Source organism: Poecilia reticulata, chromosome 3 (genome assembly GCF_904066995.2).
Source record: "Poecilia reticulata chromosome 3, P_reticulata-male-v2, whole genome shotgun sequence".
Lineage (NCBI taxonomy): Eukaryota > Metazoa > Chordata > Actinopteri > Cyprinodontiformes > Poeciliidae > Poecilia > Poecilia reticulata.
The window spans coordinates 11,473,457-11,499,832 of NC_088832.1; the positions used below are offsets into that span (position 1 = coordinate 11,473,457).

A 26,376-nucleotide genomic window follows, 5' to 3' on the forward strand; every position below is an offset into this window, starting at 1 on the left:
TTTAATATCAGCACATGCATCTGAAATGACCACTGTTCCTCCACAACTCATTTTGGGGCTTAGATCTTAGGCCCTAAGAAGTAGTTTGTCCAGATGTTTAGGGAGTAGAAGAACATATTACTTTGGAGTATTTCCCACATGCTGTGTTGTGTGGCCGACTCTGTGCTGACCTCAAACATCAAAACAGCCAACATCTAAAAATAGGCTTAATCGTTCCTCACTCGTGTGTCTGATTGGCTCGCAGAAACCAACTGAGACAAAGCACCAGTCCCTCATTTTCATGCAGTAACAAACCGATACACATTATGGTTCCCGTGTCAGACTCTTGTCAGATCGTGTCAGATCAGATGCATTATTGGTATTTTCTTTTTTAATAAATGCAATTTTTTGTTTTAATTCTGTTGGCTGAAAAACACCACAGAGAAACAGTTTCTGTGCAGTAATATTTTATTTCAACTATACGTGCCGTGTTAAAAAAAAAATCAACAAAAACATGAAACAAACAAAAAAAAAACATTATTTACACATTCACAGTACAACTTTACAACATATCTACACGCCCAAATACTCTGGAGATAAAATATACAGCTGGCTGTGCATAGCCATTATGCACAGTATTTAAAACAAACATACGCGAGATAAAATGTTTAATCTGCACATACATTAAAGTCTGACTGAAATATAAAGGCTTCAGTTTGGATTGCAACGAAAAGACCCAGGTCATATTGCAATGTACAAGGCAGTTGAGCAGTGTTTGATGAGTGCATGTCTGTGTGCATGTGTCGAGTAGAAAACAGAGCATAAACACTGGTTAGATGATGGGCAGAAAGCCTCTACATACAATCATCACTTGTAAACAAAACGTGGCTTTGGGCTAAACAGGCAACTGACACTCAAAAAAAAAAAAAAAAAAAAAAAGAGACTGCAAAAGTCACCCAAATCATGTACCCACTGCTACAAGAAATGATCCCCCCAAGTCGTACTTTCTGGCAAACAAAAACAATCCCCTTCCCAACACGTCTCGGGAATTACGGAATCTGCACCGCTGCCGGCTATGCCAAGGGACAGCTTTCATCTGAACATCTGAATACTGTGTTAATACATTGGCTGCGAGCAGGACAGGCTGCGTTAAGCCTTCCACTCAACAGTGCAATGTCTTGACCGCCCCTGCATCCCGTAGTTATGAAAGTACATTCACTGCATGGCACCACTTTTTGTCGTGGAATATCACAAATCTTCGCAACACTGGCAGTAAAAGGGAATAAATGATTTGAACCCAATAAGTATTTTTCACCGTCCTTTTTGGGGGACGTAAACTCCCAAGTGGAATTAGTTAGAAACTTTTTTTTTTTTGACAGACATCCTGCTAAATTTCAAATTGCTTGTATAAAAACATTTGCAGAACATGTGACACATACAGAGAACCAATTGACATTGCCAACAATACATACCGTACTAATTTGTTTTGTTGATAAGGCACACAATGCACAGATTCAGGTTCAGATGCCTAAAAATATTTATACCCTTTATTTATATTATTTAAGTATATACAGGACCTTGTCATTCCCAGCATGACTTATTTGGACACATTAGTGAATGTTGAGTTGATTGTACACTGGCCTTTTGCAGAAAAAACCTGCACTAGAAACCCAGGCTATGGAGCACATGACAAGAATATTATGTCGTTGCACTGTACTGAGTTCAGATTTGTTTTTCCTCTTTAGGTTTATTGCAGGGGCAAACTCCTGGTAGCCTTGTGTTATTAGGGGGCATAAGTCTAAGAGAACAGAAGTAGGCTGAAATGTCAACATTGTATAAAATCCTTTTGCTACTTTCACAGTGGTACATTTAATGAGAGACAAGAAACACTTGAAAATAATGTTTAAAAGTATTTCAAAAGCGGGGCGATATTATGCATTTTTAACACTACTACTAATGAGAGAAGACCAGTAGAACTCCTAGACATGGGCAATTAAGAAAAGGATACATTTCAGTCCTGGAGAAAAACATTCTGTCCAATGTTCTAGTCTCGACAGTGTGTTGATCTGTACTTTTCCACCTCTGTTTACAGTATAACACACATACTCAGACACAAGCAAATGTCCACACCCATATCAGCTGTCCTAGCATTGGTTGAGGAAACAATGCATTAATGACGAATGCTCTGTCTAAAACCCATAGCAGCAAATGTCAAGAAGTCAGATTTCCCAGTGAGTAACAGAGTCCCTGCTTTCAGCACACACCCAACATAAGCAACTTCAGCCCGACCCAACCAAATGATCATTAGTGTGTGACACAAAAATGGATGCATCCTCGATTCAGATTATAATGTTGGAATAAAAGACAGTGACTCAAGTCCTCAACACATCTTAAGGTGCTTTCACTGACACGTGGAAACTCAAGACCAAATATATGCGCAACTTTTTCAGAAAGCTGCTTCTCTGGTCGACCGAGACACATTCAAGCATTCACATCCTTTTTCACCTTGCCTGCTACTCAATTTAGTTGCTAAAGCAGAACGCACACAATGAATATTAACTTTCTTTATTTCCCCAGGCATATCACAACCATAGTCATCGCCTACCTCTCCTCTGATCAGTTCACATTAGTGGGAAAACAGTGCTCAAGGGCAGTGACAATTGAGAACCATTCTTCAAGTATTGTACCACTTTTGCCCACGCACGTGTGCCACACTGGCCTGTTGAGGATGCCCTAAACCTTGTACCTTACATTGGAACAGGTGGCACCAAAACCCAGGAACAATGGTGAGCAGCAAATTCACCATTGTCTGCTATTCATTTCCATGTGGCTACTGGGTGCAGGGAAGCAGTGGGGGTTGGAGGGAGGCCCAGTAGGTTTCTTTGGCCATGTGGTGTTTCCCCTTTCCAGTGCAAGTGTAATGCACATGCCATTTGAAGAGCATTGAAACACCTCAAGTTGATACACAAACACACACAAGGCCTTATCCCATCCAGACACCCCAAGCCCTTGAGCACAAAGCTCTACAGACCAAGAGCCTGCTTAGAAATGTCCATGGTTGTCCATGTTAATAACTGTACTTGTTGACCACTCGCATCTGTGGAGTCTGTGGAGGAAACCCATTGGGTTTTGGGGGCACATCTGGCTTTAATGATGGGGTCCTTTTAAGCCCTGTTCGGGGAAGCGAACCATGCCCACTGTAGCTGCTCTGTCGAGAAACAGAAGGTGTGTGGGGCGAGTGCATCCCCGGTGCCACCATTGCACCATGAGAGTCAAGTCTAGAAGGGGGTGTTGGGGGCATGTATCCCCCTCTGTTCATACTGTGCTGGCGAGACACAGACACCCCCATGGTTACTCCATTTGGTGAGGTCGATAAAGACTGCCTGTGCGAGGCACTCCGGTGGAGTTGGTAACCCCCTCTTTGCCTCTCAAGGGTCCCACCCATGCTTAGGCTTCCTGTGGGTGTAGTGGGAGTGGAGGGCATGGGCACATCGACCCTTTTAGTGGGGCTGTGCCTTGGTAGAGAGGAGGAGGGAGAGTACAAGGAAGCTTCACGGCTGGGCACAGCTGGGGGTACTTCAGTCAGCTCCTCCATTGGCTCCAGCATGAGATGAGGCCTTGGGCGAGGCCCTGATTCTTCTTGTAGAATGGCCTTTGGGTTGGCCACAGAGTCATTAAGATGTTTTAAAAGGTCATTCAGGGTATTCCTGGCATCCACAGACCTCTTCTGATCTTTCCCGTTTCCTTTACAATCTGGAATCTTCAGTTGCTTTTCGGAAGAATGCGGCAAAGTTTCATTGCCATGGTCAAGGTTAGGCTGATCATGTGTAGCATTGGGCAGCACAACTGCACTGGGGATGTTGGAGTGTCCCAGGGCAATGTGAGGGTGGTTGTAACTTGCATTAGCAGGTGCAGGTGAAGAAGAAAGAAACTGTGGACTCTTTGCTGATGGGTTGGCTTCCTTACGGGGCCCGCTGACCTTTCCATGAGCCTTTTCCCACTGGTTCTTGATGGGCTGCAGGCCTTTCTGCTGAAGTACAGGAGTGGACTCTGGAGTGGGTAGAGCAGCCAGTTCCGGGGGCTGACAGCCATCCCGCAGAATCATTGTCTTGGTGTCACCATTGGGTGTACTCAAGTCTTTACCATTGCTCAGCAGATTGGTGAACAGCTTGGGAGAATCGATGTTGGTTTGGTATTCCTAAGAACATAAAAGTAAAGGAAACACAGTAAGATAAGACACAGCTTTGCTCAACTTTTAGGTACTTGTTGCCAAAACATGTTGAAGGATAAATTACTTTTTCTGGTTGTACCTTTACAGGGCTGTCAAATAGACCATTGAGTTTGACAAAACTCCCAGTTGAGTCAGAGCAAGACGGTGCAGACTCCATGTCCTTGTGGACGTGCCTTGGTTTACGAAGGACAGAGTCTCGATAGCAGAAAACGATCAGCCCAGCCAGGAGAGCCCCCATCAGAAAAGCAGCGAAGACGCAGGTGATGAGGATGTTCATGTGGACCATCTGGTTACTGTCACCAGTACGGATGTCCCATACACCTACAATACAGTGATACAGTGGTTAACGCCTCAACGAATGCACTTGCCACTGGGGTTATTGAATGACACATACTTCACCATATACCAGAAGAAATGTTTGTGTGTAAAAGAATCATGCTGGATTTTTCACTTTTACGCTTCTCCCATACAAAGCACCTACATGCAAGTCAAATACTTTCAAATTCTTCAAACTAGTAAAGCACAGATAAAGGACACGTATGGTGAAATTTGGCAGCCACTGCTCTGTACCCGCATCCATTTCACCATCTACAGGAAGCACCGTTGGTTCAAAAGAGTTGACTTGACCAGCATTCAACAAGAGGCGATCATGCTTCTAAGCATCAACAGGAAAAAGAGTGCTCTCTTATCCGAGATGGAGCCAAATTGACATTTTTTTTCTTGGTTGGAGAATAGAGATGCAATGTTTGCATTCAGAGCATTCAGGAAGCCTCTGCTCTACACAAGGTTTGTTAGTAACCACAGACACGGAAGGGGGTTAGTCATCCACTGTACAGCCACAGCAGTGGTGTGGCACAGGAGGCCCAGTCAATTATCTACCAGCCAGGATAAACTATCACTAAAGCTAGCTAAAAGATTTCTAGAAAAAAAGGATAGAAACAAACAAAGAAGGTCTTAAAACAGACAACAATGAAGGCTAACGTAGATGATAGGAAGTAAATAATTTGACAAGAAACACAGAAAATGAAAGTGGTGACACAAAACTATAACAGACAAAAAGCAACACAAATAATGTAGAAATTCTGTGCATTAAGTGCTCTCCACAATTATTGGCACCCTTGGTAAAGATGACGACAACAGCAAAAAAAACATGAAACACATGTTATGTAGACATTTGCTGAGACATATGCGGGGTTTTTTTCAGTATTCAAACAGGAGGGTTTAGATTTTGTATGTTTTTCAGCCTTTTTCTAGTTGAAATACTGCTCTAACTTGGATATAGATAAGTTTAGTTGAGTATCTATTATAGCCATTTGCTGATTTGCTGACTTAAGATCAACACAAATTTGCCTAGCTTTAAAGACGCTCTCCTGTACGTTCCATTCAGAAACATGTCTAAGAAAAAAGGGGTTGTGTGTCATGTAATATTTAGACCCCACGTCGTAGATTACCCTTTAAATACTTCTAAACTTTATTATCCCCTCAATAAAAGTATAGATAAAAAAAATGTATTTGTTCACATTTATTTATTTACTTTTTAACATTCTTTATCTAAGAATAGGCATATTCACGAACCCAACATATATGCATATATTTATTTACATAAACATAATACACAAAAAAACACTTATTTATTTTTTATTTAATAGGATTTTTGTGCAAGTTGTGACACTGGGTATTCAGTAAAAACAGTAATTTGATAACGCTGAATAAATGTAGTCAAATTAAAGTTTCCTTTCTAAAAGCTAAGGCATTTTTTAAGGCTTTCGATCCATCTCTACCAAGGTTGCCAATAGATATGAAAGACGCTTCTTGCTGGTAACTATCAGACCAGCTTTAACGCAGCGTGTTTGGCCTCCCTAGGAGCCTTACCCTCTGGCCCCCCTGGGAGAGAGTTTAAAGAATGGGATGTGGCTGGGTCATCCTGTAGCACAAAGCCTGAGCCGTAGAGCTCTGGACGAGGCCCTGAGCTGGGGCTTTGACTGGATATGAGTACTGGGGGCTGTATGGGCCCACTGGGTTGGACAGTGACTGGTGCAGATGAAAACGCCATGTCTGTGGTGACAAACAAACGGTTAACAAATTGTGCAGGAGTGTAAAGCATACTGTTATCCCAATTAGTAGGCATGAGCAGAGCATTTGTGAGAGAAAAAAACAAAAACAAAAAAAAAAAAACAGAACAAAACAAAAAAAAACATTTACAGAGCCAAAACAGTGCATCATTGAATATTCTAAACAAGAAGAAAAATATTGGATTAAAGTGTTCAGAGGAGTTGGTACACAACATTACGGATGTTAAGAGTTGAACGGTTGGCATGCATAAGAGAAGATGGATGAATCAGGAAAGGGAGTGGTTCTCTGCTGTGGTTAGAGCACCTATGTGGTCTACGTTGTTTGTGACGGTGAAAAATGAAGCGTTAGCATTCAGCAGTTGTTTTGGAACAAGAGATGAAAAGTAGCAAGGATGGAAAAGGATAAGGGTGGGAAATGCTGAACTCAAGGAAAGAAACCAGTTGAGTAAAAGATCAAACTAACCAGAGGTAGGGTCGCCAAATGATTTGTAATCTGGCGCTGAGGTAGTGCCCAAAAACACTAAAAAGAATTAAAAAGGACAAGAAATCATTATAAGGGAATTCAGAGGTAAAAATAAAACTGAACGCTTAAAACCTGCTTTGACAACTAATATTTAGCTTCCTAGCAGTGTTTTTTTTTAATTTTTTTTATTCTGACTGGAAGCCCTCTGGTTCTGATCAATACTGAGGTTCAGCCTTGGTCATGTTTAGCCAATACACATGAGGAGAAAATTCCATTTAAGTGTAGATTCCTTAGGGTTATAATTGTCTGCTCATAAAATAAAATAAGACATCCATCATTTGCATGAGCTAAGCATGACCTTTCAATTGTACATGTCCATGTGTGGGCCTTACAAGCACCCATAGTTACAGGTGGCCATGTACTGTATGTAGATGTGTGTGTTAATACTGAGAATACATGTAAGGGGCAAAGTTACTGGAGTGGTTACTGGTTGTGAGTGTGCAGGCTTATGGTGTATGCAGAGATGGGTTTGTGTTTCATTTGTGTACAGTGTGTGTGTGTCAGTGTGAGCAGAACTGAATGTGTTTGTCCGCGTTGCAGGATCAATGGCACGGCATGGGGATGAGAGTCGTACCTTGACAGTCTCCAAGGTGAGTGGTATTTCCATATTCAACATCCTGTTCGTATCCTTTCCTGAAAACACAAAGGGAAAAACTTGGCTGTTACTTAAAAATTAGCAAATGCCTCATGCAGTCTTGTTTTCTCATGTTTGGCTTTTGTTTTCTTTTTTTTTTTTTGGGCAACCGGAGCTTTAACTCACAAAACACCAGGCTGTATCCTGTCACAGGCTCCATGAGGCTTCCAGCCACAGTAAGGATCTCTCGATGCAATGCATGACCTGGCGCACAAACACAGTCAAAAACAGGCTTAATGATTATGGAAAGAACATCGTTATCATTTGTGACTGACTGAACATTAACCATACGGCCGCCTATGGTCAAACCGCTGTGATGCCCTTTACGATGTTTACGTGAAAAACGAATAAGGTCAAACACCTATGAGTGACACCACAACCCCGTGCAGAGAGTATGGTCTCGCTTACTTTTGGCAGGAGGAGTGCCTTTCACAGCGACTCAGGGAAATACGGATGACACAGCTTGAAAAGGCAACATAAAGGCTGTGTGTGTTATTGTCCACATGAAGCGAGAGGACACGCTTGTCATCCTCGCGGTTAGACGGGCACCTGGAAGGAGACGACAGAAACCTGTCAGCAAACTCAATCCTCTCAGTGACAGTAGTTGGAGACACTTAAGGTGCAACTTTTTGTCCAAGCCTAACAGCGGTTTAATCTTTAACATGTGACGCTTCGACAGATAAATAATCACTTGCACTGCAATTGTGGAGAAAGCAGGCACACGTTGCCATGTGTGCCGGGCGCTTTTATTTTGAGAGTTGCTGACTCACCAACCGAAAGACACAAAGGGGAAGAGAAACGGAGGAGGAAAAGCAAATACAGAGATGGAAGAAGGTTAATGTAGACCTACTTGGCCCTGTTGAAGACATCGATCTCCTCCAGCAACAGACTCTCATTCAGGGAGAGAAGGGAAGTCTTCGCCAAGACCTTAAGGACGACCCCCGATTCGGCGCCGATGAAGACCACCGTGTAGTTCTTGTGGGGTCCTGCTTGGCCGTCTACAGCCAGCGCTGTTAGTCGGTACCTTCATGAGTAGCAGAGAAACATGAGGGAAATTATTATACGTCTAAATAATATTCACCTTAAACTCTGCAGGCAGTGGCGCAACTACACATTATTCAGGTGGATGCGAAAACATAGATCGGCGCCCCCCACCACCCAACCCCCCGAGGGAAGGATCGTCAGGGTGAAGGAGCGACGCTCCCAACACCCTCCTCCCCCCTCCGAGGCAACGATACGTGAAGGGTAAAACTCGTTACATTTACCTCGTTATGTGCGCGAGGTGAAGGAGCGTAAGGCACGCCGAAGTGTATGGGAAAACAATCATCGGCGCGCCGTGCCCTCCAGACGGGGTTTTGGCACCCCCTCTGATGCTGCGCCCCTATGCGTTGCATACCCTGCATACCCACTTTTTGCGCCACTGTCTGCAGGTTTAATCCAGACTTTCAAATGCCAGAAAGTCAAATGCTAAGAATCAAAATACAAGGCAAAGCAATAACTCTGAAGCCAACAAATGTCTTCATAATTCACTGTCTGTCTCGTCCATGACTGCTTACTTACACATCCCTGCCTCTATATGGACCCGTCATTTATACCACTCATAGGTGGGTACAGCCCAATTAAACGCACGGGTGTCATCTTTTATCCAAGTGAATATTTTGTTTAGCTTTTAAATAGAACCGGGATTTTATTATCTCCCCAGTATTTGTAAGTAAAAAATGTAAACTGGAAAACACATTGGATAAACTTTGTTTAAAGCTTGTTTTTTGCGCATGTTTCATGTCTGTTCCGTGTTCATGACATTTCAGGTTGTTTTAGATTTTGAAAGTATTGCTTTTCACTGTTGATATTTTTGTGAGCATATGTCCATTACTAATGAAGATCAACACAAACCTGCCTTACTAAAGAGGCACGTTCTTTTCCCACAGCCATCTAAACTACACATAGTTTATCCTAATGTGAGACTGATATGTACATAGAAGACCGCTGTTTTTCTTTTTGATTTGGGAACCTTTCTGTCCCTCTAAAAATAGTCATAACACGAACGACGTAAAAAGGGAAGAAAAAAAAACAAACTAGAAAAACATTTTAGGTTTCAAACAGGTCAAAGGAAGCCTGTATCCACCAAAGTGACATATAAACATGTCAGTAATGACATAAAAAAAACTTTGAACAGTACTGCAAATCATTGCTGACACATACACCCGTAAATTTGTGCGTCAGGTCTTGTGTTTCCATCGACAGATGTTTTTTCCATGTATGCTTACCGGACACGTGTTTTGGTGAACCACGGCTCATCCCCAATCGAAGGCACAGCTGTGTCCATAAGAGGGTGGGACTTGATGAACTGCAGGGTATCGTCTGGAAACTCCACAGAGCTCTTAAAGGACGCAGCCGGACCGTGACCTGCACAGCTCCCAGGCCTAAGATATGGGGAGTGCGCATGCACAGAGGGCAAAAGGTCAAAGATCGGGCCTATACCGTCAAACACCAAGGAGCAATTATAACATACAATGAAATGAATGAAAAGCGCTAGGACAGTTTAGGGAGGGGGAGGGGGGAAGTAGCAGGTGTCTTTTGGGGTATGGAAAAGGCCTCAGCTGGAAACATAAAATATACATATGCATGATTATCCCTCATCAATGATTTACAGGGGTAATGAGGTGCAGCGCGGACTTTGTGTTTTGGACGCAGGGCATGGCTGCCGATATAAGTGCCAACACTAAACTAGCTAAATATTCAATGCATTTAATTATGCCAAATTAATAATTTAATCACCAGCAGATGGCAAGTGCGTGTGCTGGGTCAAAGCTAATAACCCGGTGGCTGGCTCGTGAAAAAGATTTGATTTCACTGGGTTTAACCATGACAAAGAAGGATTAAGAAAGAGGAAAATTGAGGTGGTTAACAGCTGCTGCTCAAAAAAAAAAAAGAAAAGTTCAGTAACTCATAATGCACTTTAACCACTTTACTGCGCATGCCCGTTCCCTGTTGGGATTGTGTATCGAACGGTCGGAGTATTGCCTTGAGTTCAAATTCTAACCGAGGTTTTGGCAGCTTCTCCTCTGGAAACGGCGTCCACACAGAGTCGGGGGTCTTCTGCTCCTTGAACCGGCCCATGAACACTTTCTCTATGTCAGTCATGGAGAAGGCACACACCGCTGACCCCGGAATGCTGCGGAAGGGATACGACACCAGTGAATAGGGATATTTGAAGAAACACACATCCCAAGAATCCTCCCTCTGTGGCTCACCTGTTCATCTGTGTGGTGAACACGCCCACCACGGAGGGAACGCCGTTGACGTCGATGATGTCGGTGATGGACTGAAGCACGTCAAAGTAGAAGAAGGACTCCCCCGGCACGGAGCAGTTCAGCCTCGCCTTCACGAAAGAGGTCCAGTGCTTCTCCAGCACTCGCTGCGACCCACCGACGTCATTTTTGCAGATCCGGGCCACTCGGGAATAAACAACCTGTGGGGGGGGAGACGGTTGGAGAGAGGACTGAGGCGAGCGGAAGAGGAAGGCATCTCCGTGAGTGTCACTAAAAACACTTCAGGTTCTTGAATAATAAATAACTCCATCCTGTAGCAACTCAGCACAAATCACTTAACACACACACAACTCGTATTTAACTCCGTGTGAGGAGATTATTCGCCCCGGATGAAACAAACGCAAAAAGAAAATGTACTTAAATCAGCATTGTGCGAAAGTGTGTCTGATTGCACAGGGGCAGAGAGCACAAATGAGGTACATGAGGCAGTCGGCTTAGACGCTTTTAATAATTCACCAGTGCAAACCTCCATCAGAAGCCAGGTGTCACCCCAGCATTAGTAGAGGTAAAATATTTAGTAGCTAGTGGCTGATGGAAGATGCTGGCTTCCTGTGGCCCAACCCAGGGTGAGGTGTGGTCAAACGCAAAGTTGGTCTCGAACGTGGACCGTCCTAATTCCCATTACATGACTGTGTTTGTTGGAGTGTGAGGGAGATACAAAATACAAAGCCTGTAGGAGGTAAATCCTTTTACTGTGTAATGGCCTTGCATTTGGAAGCCATTCCCAGTAAACGCTGGATGTCGAAATTTCCCTTTGAGCTGGGATGCGGTTTATAGCCGTCTTCCCATCACCACTACGGCTCATTTATCCCAGCGATTCTAACCCATCCACTCACTAAAGCAGAGAAGTCCTGCACGCTGTGTTTTGGAGGAACATCCATGGTGTTTAGATCAGAGGTTGCACTTGTCTTACCTTTCCCAGATTGCTGTGTTCCACGGCGATCTCCCGGTAGAAAAAGTACACGTAATTCCCAAACTCGGCTGCATGCAGGAAATGAGGTTCTGAGAGGGAGAGAAAGAGAGAGAGAAGGGGGGATGGGGGGGAGGGGGGGCAGAGAGTTAAAGTGTATTTCTGCACCGTCACCACTGCTGTGCATGTTGAATATTTCAGAGATTTGTACAAGGCCGTATATGACAGGGGTGACCTAGATTGCCTGGGAGAGAACAGGCCATATTCCCGTGAAGCTTGGCAAGGCAGGAAAGCTCTCTATCACTCCAAAAACAGCTCTGACAGTCACGTACGTACATGCTAAGGCACCATGGGCATTTCGTTTTTTTGGCAGGTAGATGCATGTGTTTCCAGAGAAGGATTCAGAGTGATGGATGGCTTTTTTTTTTTATTATTAAATGATACGGTACTATAGTTCTGCTGGAAATGTTTCCTCCTCTGCAACAATATTCTCAAGACTTGGTTGAAAATCAGCCAGTGACATGAATCACCTTCCCTTTAAGGGATTTAGTTTAGAGTTTGATTTTTATTCATTCAGTCCAGTTCAGTTTTTACACGAGGAGTTTTTACATCTTTCTGGTTGATCACAGAAACGGCACTTTATGGAGCCCAACCAAACATGATCAACCAGGAGATTAATCTGTTCGTCCTCACGGCGGGTTAATAAACCTCCTCATGCATTGGCTACACAATGAGATTTCTGGTAACTGTGTCGTAAATTGTGAAATGGACTTGAAGAGGACTTCATAAAACAAGCATGTGTGGAAGTAGTTTAGTGAAAAAGCTTGGCGTGCTAGAAACCTCAGCTAAAAAAAAATGGTCTCATTTGCATTTTGGGCACAACATTTCAAGTTCAAATCAGTACATTAAATGGATAACTGGAATCTTGTTATCCAAAGACCAATTTTAAAATAAAAAATCAAAGTACATTTTTACAGATGCCACCAAAGTGACTCTCCTTAACACCTCAGCAGAGTCAAAAGCTGATCATCTGCCATGTTGGTTTCCAGCAGCGGACAACCTATCTAGTGGACTGACATTTTTGTATTAAGTTTATTTTTTTCTGGCTTAATGTAAGATGCAATCGTCAAAGTGAATAGAAACGAAGGCTTGAAATGTTCACCCATTGTGTGAAGTAATCCACATGTGTTGAGTTGAACTTTTTTTTTACGATATTCTATTTGACTGACATCCACCTGTACTGTTCCGTACAATTGGGAAGCACAGAAAGGGCCATTTGCTCACCTTTCAGCCATTTGGAGTCGTATTTGATGGTTCTCAGTGCTGATCCGTCACCCATGCTACGGTAGATGACAGAATCGCTGGCCTGGAAGTCGGCGACTGTTGCAGAATACAGCTTTCCCTCTAGGAAGCCAAAAACAAATACATAAAACGGTCACAAAAAGTAGAAAGAACAGATACCACTGCTTCTCGCTGCTTTTTTCTTTTATAACACTTAATTGGCCGAGCTGTTATCGCTGCAGGCAGGTTTTACCGTGGCAAAGACACAGAGGTGATAATGAGAACATAAGTAGAAACGCATCAGTTGTTCTCCTGCAAGACTACATATGCGCGCGGGCGGGCGTGTGTGTTCGACCCGTACCAGCGAACAGGGCCACGTTGGTTTGCTTGGCGTCGAACGGGCACCGCGCCAAACCATTGATCTCTTCCCCGTCAAACTCGAGGTTATCCAGCTGAAGGAAACACAGAGATCACCCACACATCAGAGGAGACCCAGCGGAAACACGGGCACATCTAAGCGGCTGCATAAATCAGTCAAATTTGTGCGGCTGAGCGTGTTTCAAAAAAATGAAAAGTTGAAATCGTCCCGGTCCACTGACCCTGTAGTATCTGCACATGGGGTTGAAGCCATTGGTGCCACAGATGAACACCAGGTCATCATTTCTGGGAACCAACACTTTAATAAAGTTGTGGCACTCGTCCTGGAAACAAACGCGCACACACACACACACATATAATAAAAATCCGCCCGCTTCTTTCCTCACAGTAGACACTTTGTCAAGTCCCTTTTTTTTCTCCATACTTACTCTATGTTTTCCCTTCACAGCACACATCTCTCTGTCACCTTGGCCCGACCGCCATGTTAACTTCTGTAAAGACACACAGCATATTAGACATGTGCATGTCAAACAAAATACACAGACTTGCACTCAGATACAGCCCTCTTCTCTCCCCCCACCTCCATTTTTCCACTCTCATTTTACAACCTGTCCGGTTTGTGATGAATGGCTCAGTATTTTCTGAGGAGCCCTTTCAGGGTCTGTGGATTGAGAAAGCAGCTTGTGGCGAGAATCTTACCCGGTAAGAAATGATCTCATTCCTGTAGGATTCTCTCAGACTGACGAGGTACACCTGATCCCTGCAAACACACAACAACGTCACGCGCACACTGCAGTCAGAACAAGGAAAACACTGAGAGGTTCAAATGGTTGTTTAAATCTTCTTTTTTTTTGTTGCAATTTTTCTGAGGGCCAGTTCGCAACTTCACCAATTTATAACCCAGCTTACGTTACCATTTTCCCTATTCTCATTTAGGCATTACAACTACAAAAAACACCCTCCTTTTGTAACCTCAAACTAAAATCACAAGGTATCAGGATAAGCTTTTTAAAAAAAAGAAAAATACTGAAATAGGTCATCGTCATCATTGAAGTTTTAATACAAATGAAAAATTGCAGTGCGGACAAAACACAATAATAACCCTGATCTCACTGACTGCAGTTCTAATTTGCATTGTGGTCAGTTGTTTCTCCATGGCTGATTACGACCCCCACATCAAACCAAAGTGATCTCCAGCTGGTAGACAATATTCATTTAAGTCATGTTCTAAGTGAATATCCTGACAGAATACAGAAAATTTATATTCGGTATGAAACAATTTTCTACACCCAGTCTTATTTTAATTTTAAAACAAAATTACCGATTCAGGACTCAGTCCCAGAAATCCTCGAAACTGATACCAGGTGGGAAAAATAAAAACGCAAAATAAAATGGACGATGTATTCACACATTTGAAACCTCACAAGTCTTAATATATATTTCGGGTTTACTCCATATTGTTGAAGGTGTAACCTTTGGTAGCAAAGCACAGAAATTGATCTTTAAGTGAAATAGAACAAAATTACAACGTTAGATAAAATCATCCCCAACTGGACCACAAACTGTCACTTTGTGGTTTGGCTAAATAAAACATTGATTGTTCGGTGTGTTGGAAAGACATTGCTTGTATATCTTGTACCGTCCATGCTGTATAAACTTGCCTCCACATACAATGGCAGATACTTTGCCTGTCCAACCATTCACTGTTCATTGAAGGAGCTGAGCGGTTTTATTTTGGAGCATCCTATTGATAACTTAATCATGTCAAAATGATGCCTTTAACAACCGTACCACCCAATGTAACTGCAAGTGGTCTAACCCGAACAATGAGTTTGCCTTAGTAAATGATGGATGATAAACTAGAACTGAACAACTTCAAAATTCTCTGATTATCTGTATCCTGCTCATTGAGAACCGTCGTTTACTTTAATCATTACTTTATCCATGTTTGATTTACATGAACTGTGTTCTGTTGATAATGGCGTGCCAACAGAGACCATAATGTCTCTCTTGGCAGACAGAAGGTCAATGTGGGCAGCATATGTCTACAACATATTTTACCTACACCTGCTGAGCTGGATGTACACCGCCATGACTCAATGTCGAAAACACAAAGGTCAAAGAAAAATGGGGATTTTAAATAACGAGCAAGACATCATCGGCATAAAGGGGAACCTTCATGTTCAGGATTACCTCTCTGAATATCCTGAATGTTCTCTCTGCACGAATATTACCAAGGGTTCGATGAGTTAGCTCAAATGCCAGTGGCTTGTTTAAGGTGATCTGTACAAACTGAGGCAAGTAGATAATCAATGAATTATAATTTGAAAGGGTTAGTAAAAACCATTCCAACACAGCAAACAGATCAATATGGTCAACGGTTTCAACTTCATAAGGAGACGAAAAAATGCATTCCAGCATGTTATCTACGAATTTAAACAGAACATTTAAAAGGTTCTGAAGAAATAGAGACAGGCAACAATTAGGGCTCGCTTTGATTGCTCTTGATTTATTTTCATTCGTTTGACGATTGATCAGCCCTCGGACAACATATTTCTGATTCATTTTTTTAAACTGAGGGCACAAACTGGCAGGAATAGGATCACACCTGACAATAAAGCACCATGTGATGGTGGCTGCAGGGACTTTAGAGAGACTTTTCATATTGTTGATGTCAAAGCAATTTCGAGCAACAATATTAGTGCTAGCAGTCACATTAATTCCGCTGCCCATAAATAAAAAATAAAAATAAAAAAATAAAAAAAAGACATGTAAGGATGCCAAGAAAACCCCCCTGAAAGCACGTCAAGCGGGCGTGATGGATGCCTTCACTGAATCAATACCAGCCATACACATCAGATGCAGGGCTGGAAGCCACAGATCCAATAACACTAAGAGCTTTTTCACCCGTATGCTTGTGTTTACGTGCCAAGCAGCGACTGAGTATATTGATGTGGGGGGATGTGAGAAAGGGAAAGGCGACAGATAGAGACGGCAAATGTGTGTGTCTGTGTAGGGGTGTGTGTGTGTGTGTGTATGTGTGTTAAATATACCTGCCAGCGATAAATAGCGTGTCCTGTATTTTGGTCATCAGCTGAAAGTCGAGGCGATGCTGGGAGTCGTTGACAGAGGGCCTGCCTCTGAACACAGGGTACCGCCGAGCAACTGCAGAGAAATCACACGCATGCACGTTCAGTCGGAATAAATCTCACTCATTCGTTAACGTGACTGCTCTGATTAAAATTAAGTTGATACACAGGCTTGTATTTAAGACGCACTGCAAATCACCATTGCACTGTTGTGTACGTTCTCAACAATCAAACCTCGTGTGTCATTAGTTTCCTGTGTTAGGTGGAGGCTGCTTATGTCAGCGTTTTTGCTCCGTTGTTCCAGTGCGTAGCGGAAATGGAAATGAAATCTTCCTAACGCTACCACTGGCCGTACAGCAGAGTGATTTTATGAATGTGGCACCGTGGAGTGTGAACTGCTGACACGGCAAAATGGATGGATGTGTGTTTTGTGTTAATTTGGTGTAGTAAATGAAATGAGAAAAAAAAAAAAGTGGAGGCTGGGGGGAGCGTTTGGTGCGTGTTTGTCCACTCACAGTGCGCGTCAACGACGTCGAGGGGCACGGTGTCCTCCGGGAAGCTGACTGCGAGGAGAGTGCGTGAGGCTGCCAGCAACAGCAGAAGCTTGCTGAGCAGAAGCGCAGCTCGCTGGCCCATGGCTGCTCACAGACGACGCGTCCTGTTGCACACTGCTGGAGATGTTACCTGGAGACATGGAGAAAAATGCAGGCTTGTTGTGTCCTTGGATGTTGATAGATTTCGTGCTACGGCTCAACAGTGACGTCAACTCCGGTTCTAGGAGATGCGTGTGAAAAGCAGGCGAATGTATATATATATATATATATATATATTAAAAAAAGTTAAGCTGTGACGTAATGATGCACACTTAACGTTGCCTCTGATTTATTGATGACTGGGCTGTCGATGGCAGCGTTTGGTCGCTTTCCTCCCCCACAACCTCTTGCTGCATCTGCTCTCTAAGAGGAAGGTCAGCCAAATAAGAGTGGCGGGGGCTTCTCGGTGTGTGTTTGGAGACGCCGGAAGTCCACCCTGCGAGGGACGTCTGCTGTCGCCGTACATCTGTGCTGTGATTCGTTTTACTTGGCCGGGCCCAGAACTAATCAGCGCATTGGCGCGTCATCACCGCTGGTAGCGCAGCCTCTGCTCTGACCTTAGCAGAGTTTTATCAGAGCTCTGCTGGCAGGTGTCACTCCGGCCTTAAAGTAGATAGAGCTGGTCTGCTCTATTTTTATCGCAGCGCAGTGATTCCCTCACTTTGCGTCTGCACTGCGACATGTGTACAGTTGTTTTGACATGGTTGTAATTTTAGGAGATAATGGTTTGCACAGTGTCTGATTGGAGATGTGATATGCCGACGGCTGCGACGGCAATAATTTATCGTGGGCGTGGCGGAGGGCGGGGGGGGTTAATGTTAAGTCGGTGTGTGAAGGGGTACTTTAGGGACAGACTGTGTCTGTGCATATTAATGACTGGTGTACATTCAAATATTTATAAGGCAAACAAATTATTCATGGAGGTAAAGCCTGAGCGGATATAAACAATTTACTGAGAGACGTCACACAGGCAGGAGGATGGATTAGCTTGGAGCACACTGAGATACCCAGACGCATACACGAGGCTGCGCATGCATAATCACACTTTCAAATGCTAGAATGCCGAGCTGACTGTGTTGGACGCACAAATAGGAACGCACACACACACACCCCCACACACACACACAGAGAAAGTATCGACTCATTTTTCAATTAGCCCCAAAGCACACCTGCTCCACTGCTGTCTGTGTGCCCGGCCCTGCCAAGCCATTAGCGCTTTGATTGATCCACACAGGAAACATGGCTGATCACCGGCCAGAAAAGACAAATCTATAGCCCTCACCCTAATCACTGTAGCAATGTGAAGACATTGTAAACCGAAATGTGATTGGTTCAGCTTGTCAAAAGAATCACATATTTGATGCCAGCGCCACCAGAGTAATTCTTCAGGTATTGGAAAAAACCTACAGCACATGGTTGTCAGGTACCAAATTAGACTGTAAAATCAGAGAAGGAGCGTCATGTGAGCGTGCAGAGTGCATAAAGACGGCCTTTATGCTAACACGTTGATATTAAACATGCTGCTTTTTTCACCCTAATCCTGTGTTGATCTAAACAGTTACTGCTCGCTGATCAAAGGGAAGGGTTGTTAGCTGGAATCAGAGTAAAGCCCATGTGTTTTAGTCATGAGCAGTGTGTAATCATGGCTATTCAGCGCTCTGTGGGACACTGAGGCCTTTGAAAGAGCAGTGCCATTAACTCTGAGTAATGTAATGCCTGTACGAGATGATGCTTAAGCTTCATCAGTCCACATAATAGTTAAATTAGGGGTTTGATGTCTCAGCAGAAATTGAAAGATTTCTGGGACCAGAGGGTTATTTTCACAGAGATCTAGACCGAGCACCTGTTAGGATCCTAATCAGAAGGAGAAGTTGATGTTGCTGCTCTGTTTTAAAAAAAAAAGCCTTCTGGTGTTCCTTAAAAGCATCACATCATTCCTTTTTTTAACTACCTTCTTTGGATGCACTCTTGCACTGAGAATTGTGCTATTTTAAAATCTCGTGCAATAAACTGCTGAGTTTCGAAGAGAAGCTTGGGACAGGAATAGATACCAAATGCTCAACAGTGGGGGGAAAAAAAAGCAGGAGAGCTATGAAAAGTAAATAAACTGAGCTGTGCAGTTCTACTTTATGGTGCTTTCATGAAAGCTGCAGGCTGTACACATATCCCAAACTTGGCGGTGTTTGCAGGTAGATCATTTCTTCACTTGTCAAACCATTTTGCAGGGCTTCTCTCCATTGCCTCATCAAAAACATAATTATTTTTTTTTTTGACTAAACAATTCAGGTGGAAAACACTCCAGGGTGACACTCGGAGATAATCTTCCTTGCACGACTATCGCCACCGAGCTCTGAAGGAGCTTTCTATAGAAACTTTAGTGTAAGGTCAGCGATCTAAAATTACTTATTCTCTTATGAGGCCCAGTTTTGTTTTCAGTTGCCTTCGCGCTCTCTGGTTCCTGCCCTCCAGTGTGTGCACGGGGCCGTGTGCACGTAGGTACGTGCGTGCGTGCACACACAACGCCTCAACAAGTCTGGAGACGCTCGGCTTGTCACGCAACTCAGTGCCATTCAGCGCTGCCTCGCTCTGCCTCTGTTATTACAGGCTTTTCAGTGTCCTACAACCAGGCACTTTCACTGCCGACGCCGCTGGCTCCAGTCCACGGTGTTATAGGGGGAACCAGAGAGGGGGGAAGGGATCTGCTGGATTTCTGTTCCTACTGACAGTGGGTGACTTGGGTCTCTAGCCCAGTTATGGTGGTTGCAGCTCCAAGCTTTAATGTTCCAAGCTTAACGCGACAGATTAACACTTATCCTCCTCTTAGCTGTGTTTTCACTGGCACATGTAACCTCACCTCCATTGTGACACTGGATGGAAGTTGTTGTTTTTTTTCTTTTTTCTTGCAAGGAGGTCCTTCTTTGAGGGATTGGGGATCGTAAGAAAGAGTAGCAAACAGCAGTGCATGAGATTTCGTAAATTGTGTGTGAACTTGTGGCGTGGATGTAAATCCCGGCAGAACAATGGCTGCTGCTCGGGGGGACTCTTCGACTTGTCATCTCACACAACGCGAGCTGTGTGAACCTAACGCAGGAAGTCAGATAACTGAGGAGTGGGGTTTCAGGCATTTCTCTACCCTGTGCATGTTTAAAAACACATGCAAGCATGCGTGACTTTCAGGCCTAAGGCTGTGTACATGGTGTGACGCGGTTTTTGGTGCTCTCCTACTTGGCTCGGTCAAATTAATCCAGATGCAGCTCCACTGGAAGGCTGAGTCGGCCAGATGATTAGAGCGGCTACCAAACACGCACAGAAATGAAATCTATTCCCTTCCCACTTCAGTAATAAGCATAGCACTCCTAACTGCCAGCTACTTATGCCAGGATTACGCCTGACGGGCTTGGTCGGACTTGTTGCTTCAGAGATCTGGCATAAAGGGAAGTTTTCTGCTTCCTTGAACGCATGCTTCCAAACTTTTCCTCCGTAGCTCGACGAGCAGGGGAGTGAAACAGGAGAAAAGGCCGCTCTCAGCGGTGGTTCTGCACAAAAGCCTTACGTTGCAGGTGTGACGAAGAAACAAAAGGGTGGTTTGGGCAATACAACACAATGGAACCGCACCCCCCTCCGGCCTGTGGATCCATGTTTATTGGATGTTTCTGATCACTAAACAAACAAACTGGAGCCAAATGTTGCACACATGGTCAAGCTTTTACCACTCTGTCTATTTAGCCCAAGCAATCAGCATTTTAGGGAAACCATAAAGGGGTAAAAAGTGGTCACTGTATGGTTTAATGGCGGCTGTTCCGGGGTTACGGCCGGCTGTAGAGGAGGTTAACAGTGGTCGTTCTGGTCACCGAGCTCTGACCCTGTGTCCAGCCAGGCGAAAGCAGGACACACAGACCAGCTGTGCTGTCCGAAAAAGGTGGGGGGGGGAAAAAAAAGTAAAAAATCAGGGCTTGTTCTGATGTTTCATCTGGCCCATGGTGTGGTGTTCCTCCACTACATGCAGTTTGTAATTACAGCATGAACTAAGCTCTGTGATCTCTGTGGCTGGAGTTCAGATCCTTTAGACTTTTGGGGATTTAGATGTATTTCTAAAGGAGAGTGCAAGATTATTTGGCAAATATAGAACCAGCATTTAGACCATGAGTCAACTATCATCAGGCTTAAACATTCATTGAAAAAAAAAAAGAAACATCAAGTTGGTTTAGGAGTAGCTGTGCGCATTTGTTAAAGAATAAATAAAATTATATGAACAAAAACAACAACAACATAAGCGCCTCCTGTTGCTTTTTTCCCCCCACATCCAATTTGCCCACTTTCTCTAACACAGCAGATTGTGGAATTACTCCAGAACTCTTCCTGAAATCCCAATCCGCATATTTCTTCTTTCACTCCAAATGTTCCAACTTTGCATGAAGATGTTTCACCCCTGTCCTGACTACAGAGTCCAAGCTGCAGCCCCTGCTCTAATGCATGCATTGTGCAGACCGGAGCATGAAGGCATTCGAGTTTTGTCCGTGGTAAATCCTTTCATAGCCCTTTTAGTCCACATGTAGGACTCATACAAAAGAACAACAAAGACTCGAGGGACAACGGTGATGGGGCTGCGTTTTTTTTTTTTTTAAACTGCCTCCATTGCGCTTTATTCATGCCCAGAGCTGGGCTTCCATGACCCCTCTCTGCCTGCAAAAAGGTTAGCAGCGCTTCTGCTGTTTACTCTTCAACGTCAAGATGGCTTTAAAAAAAAAAAAAGAAAAAAAAAAACCCTAGGATGCTTTAAAAATAGCAGAGGCATCAGAAAAGGAACCACCTTCCTGGTAACTGTCCGCCCATCTCCTCTTATTGTTTAACAGCCCACTCTTTACCAACCCCTCCAGTCATGTGCATGCACCGCCACCAGAAGTTGATTTTAAGACAAACAAATAAGAGAAAACACTTTCATAATTTTACTCAACATTTCATCAGCAGTTTGATTCATTCTAGTAACAGCAAATATGGATGTTTGTAAAAAATAAAAAATAAAACAAACGTTGGAATATGCGAATTTTACGCACAGCTTCAACGGGATGTCGCCCTTTTTCCACAGTCAATCATCAACGAGAAATACTTTCATTTCATGGACATTCCGGCCATTAATTAGCTTTTTGGATATAAAAACAAGAGAGCAGTAAACCGTCCAGTTAGAAATTTAAGGTGCGCCTTGGTGATCGCACGCAGCTTTGGTCTCAAAACGCAGGAAATTAGACACTTTATCCTTAAGAATATCCCACATGTCACCTACCTTGAGCAGCCAAATTCACGCATGAATGAGATATTCCGACTGAACGTTATAATCCTTTGATAATCCATATGCGAGGAAAAGCCCAGCCTGTGATATTCCTGTTGTTTTAAGCTCCATCCGGAACCCCACTTTTTTTTCTTTTTTGTCCCTCCTTCATCCAGAAGCGCTCTGTGATTTTTCAGCTCCGCTCTCCGCACGCAGGAGCATTCTGACTCGGTCTCCGTTCCCCGGGCCCCCCTTGCGCTCTGATGAGTGATCTTCAAAGCTCTGCCACGACCACACAGCCCCCACTATACCACCATCCCCTCCCTCTCTCTCTCTCTCTCTCTCTCTGTGTTGTGTGTCTCTCTCCCTCTCGTACACCAATACACCAGCCCCTTCCACTACTATTAACTTTGGAAACCAGTGAGGAAGGGCATAAACAGGAACGATGGTCTCCTTACTATCCAGCTTTCTGACTTTATTTGCACGAATCGATTTGGAAGGAGCAGGAACATCTCCCATCCACCGATGTTTATCGCAAACTGATCACTTTGTCTGTTTGTATAAATCAAGTTGCATGTCTACATCAACCGGTTTCACTTATTTAGCTGTCTTATTACAAGTTGCGAGCACATATCACGGTACACAATTCAAACGTGGTCCCATCTTTCTCCAAACACCCAGTGGAAAGAAGCGTCCGAGCCGAGCAGATTCATTTTGTCACCTAGAAATAAATAACGAGCGGACTCTGGCTTGAAATAAAAACAGTCCAGGGTCCCACTACTCTTCTCAGTTTTTTTTTTTTTCACTTTTTTTTTTTTTTTTTTTTTACAGATCAGCACAGCGCCCCTGTCAGAGGGGATATATTTGTTTTCCTACGAAAAGACTTCTCTCTAGTTTTCCTCCCTCTTCGACTTTCACCGTACAGTGTGTGGCGCAACAAAAAGTACATCCACGTATCATCTGCAAGGGACTCACCTCATCTGAAACGGCTTATATGTATATATATTTTTAATATATATGTCCTTTTTACGCGCCGCTTTTGGTAATCCAGAAAACAGAAAATCTCTCGTGCGCGTCGTAGTGAATCAACTTCTCCTGGCTGGGAGAAAAACAAACTAATGCACGGCAAATGGTGTAATTCGACCCGAGCAAAGTCAATCCATCCACTGCGAGGACCGCAGCCTACCAATAAGCAGCGCTCTTGCTCCAGTCCCTCCCCCGACAGTCATCCATCTCGCCTCGGTTGGTTTGGGCTTCTCTCTCTCTCTCTCTCTCTCTCTCTCTGCATTACTCTGGTTTCCTTCCCTTTCTTTCCTAAAGCCTGGAGAGAAAGGAAAAATTGACCCCCCCTTTTTTTCAGTTCTTCTTGTGACCCTATATTGCTCCCCCTCTTTTCCCAACTTCCCAATACTAAACCCCATCCCCCCCTCAGAAAGAGAAGGGATCCCATTTAAAATCATTTCAGCTGAGTTGTATCAAGTCAGTTAAACAGCTTAGGACCTGCCCAGGTGAACAAAAAGTATACTTTAGTATACTTCAAACATACTTAAATTTATGAAAGTACACTTTAAGTATACTAATTATTAAGTGTACTACCTATAAGTATATCTGAAGTATACTAAAAATACACTTGTACCAATTTCGAAATTAGTACTTTAAACACACTTAAACATAATTGTGCCAAAATACACTTTTAATATATTAAATAAAAGTATACTTTAAGTGAACAAAATATGAATGAATATGTATGAATTACCCAATCAATTTTCCGATGTGTGACCTAAAACCTTATAATCAACGGCATTAGCTCCAGTTCATACTCCAAACCAGATGGTGGCGGTATTGCACACTTTCATTTATTTAAAAAACGCCACAAAGAGAAGAAAAAACGAACGCAGGGAAGATAACAGACGCTGTTCAAATTCGCCATTTTTACTCGCATAATATTGCCTTCAAAGTGGAGGGGGCCTTGACAATAGTTACTAATTTTGTTAAATTCAAGCTGGTTACGTCCTAGTCCGAGTTAGACGACAACACAACGGGACAACAACCGATGGAAATGAAATGTGTGTCACAAAAGGAGCCCGGGGGAACGAAGGCTGCTAAGTGATGCTAGCTGGTGGTAAGTTTGCTTATTAATTTCTTCATTAATATTAACAGTGCATAAAGATATATAACTTACGTTGTGTCTTCTTAAATAATTATTTTATCAATTTTATTGTGATTGTATGATTATTACTATAGCAATCATTCGCTTCATTTATAACCGCATGGAGCTTTGTTTGACTTATACTTTAATTCATAAACTTAACCTGGTTTTAATTCAGCTCCATAAGAAGAGGACTTTGAAAGACAGAGACTTTGATATTGTGAGGTTGTTGTTCAACTCGTTATCAATATTTTATCTTCAACATATGTTGCAGTCTAACTAAGCAAATGAAGTTGAAGAGGAAGCCAGAGAAATCATGTTTAAAACCTAAAGACTTTACTGTCTCAGAAGAAGCTCTGCCACCAGATCACAACCAGTCTAAGGATAACCTCCACATCGTCTTCATGATGTAAGTTTGTTCAATGAGGAGCTAGCTTCATTTTCAACAACAAAAACTGCTGTGTTACCAACACTAAGTGCTTAATAAACATGATTTGATTTAAAAACTACGAAATTTTTCTCCTTGTTAATCTAACATTTATCTTTCATTTTTTATTTGTTGTTGGCTTTCAGGGCCCTGTGATGGACTGGTGACCTGTCCAGGGTGAACCCTGCCTCTCATCTGATGGCTGCTGGAGATGGGCACCACCAGCCCCCCTCACCACCCTGCAAAGATCAGTGTGTTCAGATCATGGATGGAAAGATTTTAAGGTAGTTTGTCTCCTTATGTCCACACTTAAAAAAGCTTCACAGTTATTGCCAACATCAACTGACTCTATGACATTGCTGACTATTTTTTTTCTACTTCTAACATAAACAGGCAAAAGACACCAGAAATTTTCCACCCAGGCACCGGTCCCAATCATCATCATTCTTATAATTCTCACATACAGAGTCCACAACGTCTTAAAATTGTTATTTTTTTATTCGCCATTTTTCTGTTTCTTTAAATAAAACTTTCTCTTTTAATTACTTATGTTCTTTTTGTAGGTTCCTGTAAGTGCAGTGAACGGCAATTCTGTTGTTTGTCCTCACTGTCATGTTTTATTGTCACACTTAATTTTCATGTTCATGTGTTCACTTTAGATGTGTAACATAATTGATAAAGTTCATAAAGTTGTGAGTAAAATTGGACAATTTTAAATGTCGGTAAAAACAATATTTGAATTACCTTGGCATTTGTGTAATTATCTTCCATGTCATTTTAGCCTAAAACAACGTAAGTACTGCAGTGTATATGCATGTCATTACAAATAGGTATGTAGAATAAAGACTTTCACGAGTAATTAAAATTGTAGTTTATTATCAATAGCAGGAAATCAAAAAATTAAGTGTATTTAAACATTACTAATATATATGTACATTTAAAATATTTGAAATATAAATATATATTAATTCTGAGACAAATTACACTCAAATATATATTCAAAATATAATAAAGATCTGAAATATATTTAAAAAGTATACTTTAAGTACACTTGAAGTTGTTCCAAAAAAGTACGTATTGTATACTAAAATATACTATTAGTTGTAATTTAATACTATTTAAATACTACTAAAGTATACTAAGCACAAAATTAGTTGTTCCAAAATAGTACATCGATAAAAGTATACTAAAGTATGTTAAAATTTAGTATACTAAATATACTTTTTTTTCACCTGGGATGTTTGGGTTAAAAAAAGATTTATCCAAAATTTCCTTCTTTTTCTTCTTGACAACTATGTTTTTTTTTAAAAATGACAGTAGTGACTGAATCACTTAGCTCAATGAAATGAAATTTGAAGTTTTACCAGAATTACTTTTATATGAATTCTTTCCTTTTTTTCCCCCTCTGCATTGTTTTAATATAGACGGAAAGCAACAGACACATTCAATCTCACAAAATAAGAGCCGTCGTAAACAAGATCTTGAATTTCTGTTTTAAGGTTATAAGTAGGC

The 26,376-nt window shown here is 42.6% G+C and overlaps 1 protein-coding gene and 1 long non-coding RNA gene across 9 annotated transcripts; one reads left to right on the forward strand and one right to left on the reverse strand.

Annotated features, from left to right (window-relative positions):
- Positions 1 to 429: 429 nt before the first annotated feature.
- sema6d (semaphorin 6D) lies at positions 430 to 23,626 on the reverse strand. 8 transcript variants are annotated; one of them, XM_008404581.3, is made up of 20 exons: positions 23,264 to 23,626; positions 16,945 to 17,113; positions 16,394 to 16,505; positions 14,040 to 14,100; positions 13,769 to 13,831; positions 13,562 to 13,663; positions 13,324 to 13,414; positions 12,966 to 13,085; positions 11,685 to 11,773; positions 10,694 to 10,911; positions 10,483 to 10,614; positions 9,707 to 9,862; positions 8,290 to 8,463; positions 7,848 to 7,988; positions 7,566 to 7,643; positions 7,380 to 7,438; positions 6,746 to 6,802; positions 6,083 to 6,265; positions 4,275 to 4,531; positions 430 to 4,177 (listed from the first exon to the last, which is right to left on the reverse strand). In XM_008404581.3, exons 2-20 carry the CDS (start codon positions 17,063 to 17,065, stop codon positions 3,047 to 3,049), a joined length of 3,345 nt encoding a protein of 1,114 aa, XP_008402803.1. In that variant the 5' UTR covers positions 17,066 to 17,113; positions 23,264 to 23,626; the 3' UTR covers positions 430 to 3,046. The 8 variants fall into 8 exon arrangements, with proteins under 8 accessions (XP_008402803.1, XP_008402802.1, XP_008402804.1 ...); XM_008404580.3 differs by lacking the exon at positions 23,264 to 23,626 and adding an exon at positions 22,304 to 23,241; XM_008404582.3 differs by lacking the exon at positions 23,264 to 23,626 and adding an exon at positions 22,304 to 22,618 and having other exon boundaries at positions 4,290 to 4,531.
- Positions 8,396 to 9,201, forward strand: LOC145551078 (uncharacterized). The gene is made up of 2 exons (XR_014086863.1): positions 8,396 to 8,534; positions 8,870 to 9,201. It is a non-coding gene; the product is annotated as an uncharacterized LOC145551078 (long non-coding RNA).
- Positions 23,627 to 26,376: the final 2,750 nt, after the last annotated feature.